The following is a 9,871-nucleotide window of genomic DNA, read 5'->3' as shown; positions in this document are numbered from 1 at the left end:
TGACTGTGTTAAAAATTTCATTGAATGTAGTAAGGTGCTCATATGGGCTTTCATGAGATAACCCATTAAATTGATTGCTTTTCACCAGTTGGATCAATGCTGGTTTGACCTCCATATTGGCTGCATTGACTCTAGGTCTAGCTATGCTGTTAAAATGCTGAGGTCCAGCTATATTGGTGTAATCAGCAAGAGTTCTTCTGATATTATTGTTCTCCATATTTTCTGTGCTATTGTCAGAACCTTGTGGTGATGGTTGCAACAGAGTTTCCGGAGGAGGAAAAAGTTCTGTAGATGTTCTGATTCTTCTCCTCCGTCTACTGTCTTCTAATCCTTCAAGCAGAGGTTCTGTTGTTTTCTTGCTCCTAGTTCGAATTGCCTCCTGCATACACAAGAACACAAAACCCTAGAAAAAGATTTGGTTAGCACAAAAAGATATAAGAGAAGATATAAGATTCAGAAAATAAAAACAGAAAACAGAAAAACAGGAAACAGGAAAATAAAATAAAATCAAATAAAATACAAACTGAAAAATATAAACAGAAAAATAATAATAAAATAAAAAAAAATTCGAAATTTAAATTAAAAATAAAAAAAAATATGTCAAAGATAATCAATAATCACACAAATTAACCAGTTAAACCAGAGTCCCCGGCAACGGCGCCAAAAACTTGATGGACAAATTTATGAACACCAAAATATGATGTCACAAACTTGTTTTTCAATCGGCAAGTGTGACCGAATCGTTCAAGTAATAAACTTGGTAAGACCAAGTATCGTTCTTCCCAAAGGACTCACGGCCTAGTTTAGTTGTGTGGTTTCTTGATTAGCTAAGACTTAAAGACGAAATATTTGGATTTTATATGCAAAAGACGAAAATTAAATATGTATGCATGAAGTTTTGATCAATGGCAAAAAGCAAAAGATAAACACTTTCAATGAAATATATGTATGAATATGTTGTTGGGGGGTCAATTTCATCTTATCCACTCTCATATATTTTAGGAATTCAACATTCAAATCATCATTGTTAATGCCACTCTCTAAAGTACCTTTCAAGAAGGCTTCTCCCTAATCACGAGTTCATACAATTCCTAGCATTCCTAATGATCAGTTCATAAGTGCAGGAGCTTAACGACAACCAATATAATATTGGGAGAAATTCCCCGGATCTAGACTTCCCCGGATCTAGACTTCCCCGTACGCGCCCGTATCGACAAAACCAATAATCATGCATCGAATGAGTTAAACAATGCAAGCATTAAGCAAAGAGGAAAAACCCTAACTAATGATTTAAGAAAGCATAAGTCTTAATTAAAAGATGTAAAAACAGATTCCATATATGAGAGCTTCAAAAGATTACATTGATTCCCCAACAAACATACAGAGTTTAGTTCACCATATTCATGGTGAACCTAGATGAATTACAATGAAAGAATGAAAGATAAAACCCTAAAAAGGTGAAGAGGAAGCCTCAGCATCCAAGATCCTCCTTCAAAGGGGTGGAAGAGAGAGTGTTTGCTTCGTTCCAGCCAAAGATACCTAACCCTAGGAAACCCTAAAGCTTATATATTATTCGTAAATTACAGAAAATTAGGTCCAAGCCCATTAAAGTGCCGTTCAGCGGTAAAATACCGCTCAGCGGTAAGTGCGTGTCTTGTTTTCTCCCCTCAGCGGCCATTTTGCCCCTCAGCGGATCTCCCGTAAGCTCCTGAGTGCCGCTCAGCGGTAAAGTGCCGCTGAGCGGTGACTTCGGCTTCTCCTTTTGCACTTTTTGATGTCTTTTCTGATTTCATCTCTCTCCTTCTTCACTTCTTTCACCAAATTCACCTTAAAACCTGCACAAAAACACTGAAATCCAGCATAAACCTGTCCAGCTCTCTTATTTATGAAAATATGCAGTAAAGCATGATTTCAAGCTAGTTTCTAAGTGTAAAGGTTGCTTTTAGTGTCAATTTTAAGCATGAAAATAACAGTTTTTCAACTGTTATCACAACCCCAAACTTAAAACTTTGCTTGTCCTCAAGCAAACAAGATGTAACTCAATCTTCAACCAATTCATATGATGGTTCACTCATTCAAAATCCTCTTTTTAGACAAGTAAAAACTTCAATCAAACTTATGACCAAGAGTTCAATCAAGATGTGCACTAGAATCGAACAGGAGACTGAACGATTTCTCACTACCCCAAAGAACAGGACTGAACGGTCCATAATAGGTAAGGTTGAAGAAGTGACCGAACACTATTAAGGATCTAACTCTAATGTAAGGCTGAATACTATGGTGAGACCGAACACTAGAATAACCGAATCACCAGAGCTAAACCGAACACTTATAACTTAGGCCGAAAACTAAGAACTTAGATCGAATACTCAAGTAAGATCGATCACTAAAACATGACCAAATGATCATTAACTGGTAAGGCCCATAGGAGGCTGAGCGTAGTTAAGACCGAACACCAATAAAATACCGAGTGCTATTAAGACTGAACGCTAGTACAAAATCGAATACTACAAAGACCGAATGCTAATACAAAACCGAGTATTGCTAAGACCGAACGATAATACAACCCCGAGCACTACTAAGATCGAACAATAATACAACACCGAGCACTACTAAGACCGACGATAATACAAAACCAAACACTGTTAAGACCGAACGCTAATTAAAAATCGAGCATTGGTAAGACCGAACGCTAGTGCAAAACCAAATACTACAAAGACCGAACACTAATACAAAACCGTGTATTGCTAAGACCGAACGATAATACAAAATCGAACACTACTAAGACCGGACATAAGAGTAAGGCCGAACGATCATCGACTTCCTCTTCTCCCAACCGACCAATTTAACTTCTGACCCCAAATTACCATTTCACTACTGTACTTCCTCACAATTCACTAGACATAGTAAAAAAGAACTTTGCAGAAGAAATCAACATGATCACAAAATTTTGACAGTCCTACATACAATACCAATCACACAAAAATCCAATTCCATACACATGCAAAACCATCAAACAACATTTTCATACATAATCAACCAATCAATTAAATTAACTAGCCTGCCAACCCAACAAAACTCCTGACTTCCGTGACCGAATTGGGCCTCTCCCATTGAAGAACCGCCTGCACCTTTGTAGGATCCATAGAAATGCCATCAGCCGAGACCACATGCCTTAAGAACTGCACTTCATCCATCCAGAACTCACACTTGGACGACTTAGCATACAATTTATTTTCCCTCAACACACCGAGCATTATCCTCAGATGCTCCTCATGCTCCACTCTAGTTCTGGAGTAGATCAGTATATCATCAATGAAGACCACCACAAACTTGTCTAGGAACGGTCGGAAGATGCGATTCATGTAGTCCATGAATATGGCCAGAGCGTTAGTAACACCGAACGACATCACCACATATTCATAGTGACCATACTGAGACCTAAAAGCAGTCTTTTGAATGTCCCCTGCCTTGACTAAAATTTGATGATAACCTTATCTCAAGTTTGTCTTAGAAAACACCATAGCCCCATGTAGTTGATCCGTCAAGTCATCAATCCTAGGCAACGAGTACTTTTTCTTGATGGTTAACTTATTTAACTGCCTGTAATTCACACATAACCGAGTGCTGTCATCCTTCTTCTTCACCAGCAAAACAAGCGCACCCAAAGGCGAAACGCTCGGTTTGATAAACTGCTTCTCTAGTAATTCCTCAATCTGCTTCTAAAGTTCCGCCAACTCTACTGGAGCCATCCTATAAGGGGCTATTGATACTGGTCCAACACCCGACACTAGATCAATAGAGAACTCAACTTCTCGCTGAGGAGGTAATCCAGGCACTTCATCAGGAAACACATTTAAAAATTCTCTTACTACCGTTCGGTCTATACCACTTGCTACCGAACGATCCACTCGATTAACTATCGAGCGGTCTACAAACCTCTCACTCGGAACAACCTCCAAGTGAGATAAAACTAGAAAATAACACGCTCCTTCCAACAATTCTTGCTTCAACTGCCCAGAAGACAATGGCACAGTTTCATCCCTTTTAGGAAATACCAACTTCTTCTCCCCACAATCTATAAGAATGCGATTGATAGACAACCAATCCATTCCTAGAATTACTTCTAAACCTTGTAAAGGTAAACATATAAGGTTCACATTGAATCGACGCCCCTCAACCTCAACCAGACATCTAGCACACAATAAAGATGTCCTAACTAAACCTGCTGTTGGTGTAGACACCACCAAATCATAATGTAACTCTCCCAAAATTAACCCTAGTCTCTCTACACATGCCTTAGAAACAAAAGAATACGTTGCCCTTGAATCAAACAACACTACACAATCTTTACCATACAACAAGCAATTATTGATAATAAGGTTACCTGAACTGGATGCTTTTGCCCCTGACATAGCATAGACCCTTCCAGTAGCCTGAGATCTGGCACCTCCTCTTGGCTGAAACCTCCCAATCGAACGGTTCTAGACCACTACTCTTCTACCCAAGGGGAAATCCCTCTCGTAGTGACCTTCCCTTCTACACCGATTACACTTCATGAGTCCCACCAACTGAGGACAAACTGATTTCATATGAGGTCCTCCACAGTTGTAACAACTTATTAACCCTTGCGGCCCTGAATGACTACTAGAACCGGATGACGGTGAAGAAGAACCCATAGATCCAGAAGAAGAAGAAGACCGAGAATAAGGAGTTCTCCTGGCACCAAAACTGCCTCTGGAAATGTTCGGTCCTCCAACCCTCGGTGGCTGTCTCTGTTGACTCTCTACTTCCATCTTTGTCTTCACCAAAATTCTAGCCTTCTCCATTAAAGCTGGAAACTCCTTGATACTCAAAACGGTGACCAACAATTTGATATCACATCCCAACCCATTCTCAAACTTCCTGCACTGCCACTCCTCATTCATTGTCAACGTATGAAACCTTAAAAGATGCTTAAACCGATCGGCATACTCTGATACCGACATGTTCCCCTGAACCAGCTGAAGAAACTCTACCTCCTTTGCAAACCGAATGCTATCTGGAAAGTACTCGGTATAGAACTTCTGCTTGAATACTTCCCAAGAGATAGGAGTACCACTTCCCTCCAACAGCATCCTCATGCTACTCCACCAATGACCGACTTCCCCCGTTAGAAAATATTCAGAAAAAGCAAATCGACTCTCATCCGAACACCTCTTGGCATGAAAGATCCTCTGCATGTCTCGAAACCACTAATCGGCCTCATCTAGACTGCACTTCCCACTGAACTTAGCCTGATGATGCTGTAGAAAACTTTCTAAGCTCCATTCTTGTTGATGAGTAGTAAAAGAAGTAGACGATCCCGCCATAACTCTACCACTCACCATAATATCCACATACTGCCTCTGAGAAGCCTCAGCTGAGACCCTGACAACCTCCAATTGCTGCATTGTCGCAGTATTCTGCTGAACCAAAGTTGTATTCTGTTGTTGCATTGCATTAATTACTGACTCCATCATTCTCATCAAGTCTGAAACATCCGGACTCATGGGTAGGGGAGGAGGAGGCCTAGGTGCCATTGATGAGTCGTTATTTATTGAACTATATTTAGTTTATTGCACTTAAATAAACCAGGGAATTGTGTTTAATTGTCTGTTATTTCCCCATTTTCCGAATTCTGCTTAATTTGGTCAAAAATTCATAATTGTGCTAATTTGGGTTTTCTGAGCTGATTAAGTGCATTTTTGGTTGCAGGGAAGTTGTGGAAACATCATCTGGAGCATTGGGATATGGAGTGACACACTCAAAGGCTCAACATTTAGTCATTTAGATTCTAATTAAAGTTGTAATTTCGTTTTCTAGAAGCCCTTAATTAGAATTAGGTGTTTTGGATCCTTTTAGGGGCAATTTTGTAAAAAGACCTATTTGTAAGACATGTGCCTTTTTGGTTAGGGTTTTTAATTGATTGTGGACCCCATTTGGAAGAGAAATCTCGGCACTTTAGAGAGCCTTAGCCAGCCACACAAAGAAGACTCTTACACACTTCATTTTTTCATGTTTTGAGCTTTTCTCTCTTAGGGTTTCTTGTATGAACACTCTTATTGAGAGCTTGACTTGGGTGTCTCGTTTTTGGCCATTTCAATGAGCAAGATGCAGATTTTCTTCTTCTCTTAATTTACTCTTGGTTGTCTTAGCTTATTGGTGGTGAAAAACTATTCATTTCCACTTCCATTTGCTTGTTCTTGATGCTTGGAGTTTGAGTTTTGGAGCTTGTCTTTGCATTTCCATGGTGGATGTTGGGTTTGAGTAACTTTATATTTCGTTTTCCTCTCCCTTTGCTGCTGTTCCTCTCGGTTTTTATCTCATTCTATATGGTTGGATGATAAAAAATGAAGTTCTATGTAGTTTTAGGTTGAAGAGAGCTTAAGATGATGTGTGGGTGTTGTGGGTTTAACTCTTTTCTTGCATTTTTCGGTTTTGATGCTTGAGACTAGGTTGGGATCAGATCTTGGTGATGTTATGGAGGCTGGACAGAACTGGAATTGATGGTCTAAGTATTATTTTCGTTTTTGCAAAGAAACTTGAAGAAATGGTAGTGTTGAAGATGGGTTGATGAGTAGAAGTTTGGGTTTATTGTTCTTGTGTTCATTTGCAACTTTAACTTTGGTTTCTTGAAGTTGTTCTCTGTATTGAAGAGTGGAAGAAAGCTTTTGGATGCATAATTCTTGAAGAAAAACCGTTTGGAGTTTGTAGGAGAGAGGAAATTGCTTCATTTAATTTTTACCACTTTTGGACCAACACAAAAGATGCTTGTTTTGACCCAAGGAATGTTTCCACTTTGAGATTTGGCCTTTGCTTGTTCCAGCCGTGAATTGCAATGAGACATGGAGGTTTTTGGAGTTTATTTTCATTTGATTTAGCTTACTTGGCACATTGGTAGGAGCACCCATGGTATCTTCCATTTGCACATTGGTCTTTGAAGCATTCTTTGGCATTTCCACTTGGTGGTTCACGTAAATTGTGTGCTTTGGTGTATAAAATCATTTCTTTGCTGCATGGAAGGAGAGAGGGGACAGTCATGGAGAGTGTGGAAGGCACATGCTTAATTTCTTGAAAATTGGTGCACATGGGAGAAGAAGTCAACACATTTTGTGGCTTATTTAAGGTGAAATTGAAGTTTGACTTAGGTGCATGGTGACTCACGGCCATGTGCTTTTTCTTTGGCCAATTGGACTTTTAAATTCATTTGTTAATTGCCATTGTGACAAGTAATTTGCTAGGATTAAATTAGGCTTGTTGGTTTCTTTGGTTTTTAATTAATTTAATTAATAGGTTGAGTTTATGTGTTTGAGTTAGTGTTGCATTTAATTATTTTTAACTGTGTTTGTTAATCATTTTGTAACAATGTTTGATGTTTGAATGTTGTCTAAGGCTTTTAATAGTGCTAGTTTAATTACCATGCTAGCTTAAATTAGTTTGTTTACATCTGTGTCTTTATTGAGTTCTTTAATTTTTGCAAAACCTTTTCAAACCCCCCCCTTTTTTTTTGTGGTAGAATCGATTTTCGAACCGCAAAATTGGTCCTTGAGAGACGACCTAGGAGTCAATTCCTAGCTATACTGCATTTATTTAATGCACATCAAATTTGATGGGCTGCGACAGCCCGCATCAAATTTTGGCGCCGTTGTCGGGGACCAACGGTTCAGTTTTGAGTCTTGTGTCTGTGTTGTGTGATTTGTGTTGTGTTGTGTTTGTGATAGTGTCGTTTTGCTATCTTGTGTTGATTTTTGTGGTTTGAATTTTTTGTGCTATTGTTTCATGATTACAGGGTGTTGTGATTTAGTGCATGATTAGAGGAAATCCTGGATTCATACCACCCTTTGATCCTAAGATTGATAGGACGTTTCATAGGTTAATTAGGCATTCTAGGAATTTGTCTTTAGAGTCTGTTTTTGAGTCTGTTCCATTAGATACTGTGCATCCCACTGCTGAGTACTTTGTGCATACTGCCTCTACTGCATTTGTTGCATCTGCACTTGATTCTGATTCTGATTCTGTTGTTTTTCACACTGAGAACAATATGGCACAACCTCCACCTCGTGAGAGGACTTTCAGGGAGATGGCTGCACCTGATTTCGATATTGAAAGCTTGTGCATCCAATATCCTGATGAGGACGTTCTATTTGTTCTCAAGACTGGACTGATCCATTTGTTGCCCAAGTTTCATGGTCTTGCAGGTGAGAGTCCACATAAGCATTTGAAGGAATTCCACATTGTCTGTTCCACTATGAAACCGCATGATGTTCCTGAAGAGCACATCTTCTTGAAGGCATTCCCTCATTCATTGGAAAGTGTTGCTAAGGATTGGTTGTATGGTTTGGCGCCTAGATCCGTCACTAGCTGGGATGATCTGAAGAGGCTGTTCTTGGAGAAATTTTTCCCAGCATCCCGGACCACAACTATCAGAAAAGACATAACTGGGATTAGGCAGCTTGGTGGAGAGAGCTTGTATGAGTATTGGGAGAGATTCAAGACACTTTGTGCTAGCTGTCCCCACCATCAAATACCTGAACAACTCCTTATCCAGTATTTCTATGAGGGTTTGAACAACATGGATCAGGGTATGATTGATGCTGCCAGTGGTGGAGCTCTTGGAGACACCACACCTGCTGAGGCCAGGCAATTGATTGAGAAGATGGCCTCCAACTCCCAGCAGTTTAGCACCAGGAATGATGCCATTGTGGTGAAGGGCGTACATGATGTTGTTGCCCAGTCTTTATCAGTTGTTGAAAGCAAGTTGGAAGGCAAGATTGACTCTCTTGCGAAGTTGGTGACACAATTGACTACCAACCAGAGATCTGCAGCTCCATCTGCATCTGTTGCACGACTATGTGCTATTTGTCCTTCCAGTGACCACTATACAGATGCATGTCCTTCTTTGTAGCACCCTGCTGCCTTTGATGCGCCTCAGGCTTATGCTACGAACATCTACAACAACAGGCAACCACAACAGCAAAATCATGACTTGTCTAGCAACAGGTACAATCCAGGGTGGAGGAATCACCCCAATCTTAGATGGAACAATGCGCCACAGCATCAGCAGCAGGCGCCACCTTTCTAGAATGCTGGAGCACCTAACAGATATGTGCCTCCACCTATGCAACAACACCAGAGGCAACAACAACAACAACAGCAAGAGGCAACAACAACAACAGCAGCAAGAGGCACCTGCCCAACCAGCTGCCCACCCTTCCACTTCATCTGAACCTTCATTGGAAGAGTTAGTGAGACAGATGACTATGCAAAACCTGCGGTTCGCGAACACATCAATACCATTTCTGGGGGTTTTGTGGGAGGAGGAACATCATCCTCGGCCTGCAAAAGGCACCTAAGAAGCCTGAGAACTGTCCACATGGTGGATAGAAAACCTCGATCTTTGCTGCCTATTATCTTCATAGATGAAGATTTCCAGTCTCCTGACCCTGATTAAGATGATCCCATGGTCATTACAGCCGAGATAACTCGATATAGTGTCGGCAAGGTACTGGTCGACCAAGACAGCTCGGTCAAATCTTATATTGGAAAACATTCCTTAAAATAGATTTGTCGGAAGATATAATAGCCCCATTCAACAAAATTTTTTTGAGATTCGCAGGAGAGAGAGTCGACACAAGAGGGATTTAGACCTGAGAACCTGACTCGGGACAGGCAAAGAGACAAAAGAACTCAAAATGAGGTTCTTATTGGTAGAGACAAATACCTCATACAACTTCTTGTTAGGACAACCAAGTTTGAATGCATTCAGAGCTGTTATATCTACCCCTCATCTAACCATGAAATTTGCTTCAAACATAGGACCATATGTACCGTACAGGCATATCAGCGAACG

The 9,871-nt window shown here is 40.3% G+C and overlaps 1 protein-coding gene, 1 non-coding gene and 2 pseudogenes across 2 annotated transcripts; 1 reads left to right on the top strand and 3 right to left on the bottom strand.

Annotated features, from left to right (window-relative positions):
• Positions 1-3,722: 3,722 nt before the first annotated feature.
• Positions 3,723-4,415, bottom strand: LOC124842603 (uncharacterized). The gene has a single exon (XM_047319117.1). The coding sequence runs from the start codon at positions 4,413-4,415 to the stop codon at positions 3,723-3,725; it is 693 nt and encodes a 230-aa protein (XP_047175073.1).
• A 69-nt stretch (positions 4,416-4,484) lies between these two features.
• On the bottom strand, positions 4,485-5,561 carry LOC124842604 (uncharacterized; annotated as a pseudogene).
• A 2,267-nt stretch (positions 5,562-7,828) lies between these two features.
• LOC124842605 (uncharacterized) lies at positions 7,829-9,247 on the top strand (annotated as a pseudogene).
• Positions 8,441-8,547, bottom strand: LOC124842606 (small nucleolar RNA R71). Its single transcript, XR_007029192.1, has one exon. It is a non-coding gene; the product is annotated as a small nucleolar RNA R71 (small nucleolar RNA).
• Positions 9,248-9,871: the final 624 nt, after the last annotated feature.

Source organism: Vigna umbellata, chromosome 2, assembly GCF_029865625.1.
Source record: "Vigna umbellata cultivar VRB3 chromosome 2, Vumbellata_1.0, whole genome shotgun sequence".
NCBI classification, from domain to species: Eukaryota; Viridiplantae; Streptophyta; class Magnoliopsida; order Fabales; family Fabaceae; genus Vigna; species Vigna umbellata.
This window is presented reverse-complemented; position numbering and strand designations above follow the sequence as displayed.

Coding starts and splice junctions, on each gene's coding strand:
- LOC124842603 (XM_047319117.1), bottom strand. CDS start 4,415: ATGTCAGGGGCAAAAGCATCCAGTTCAGGTAACCTTATTATCAATAAT.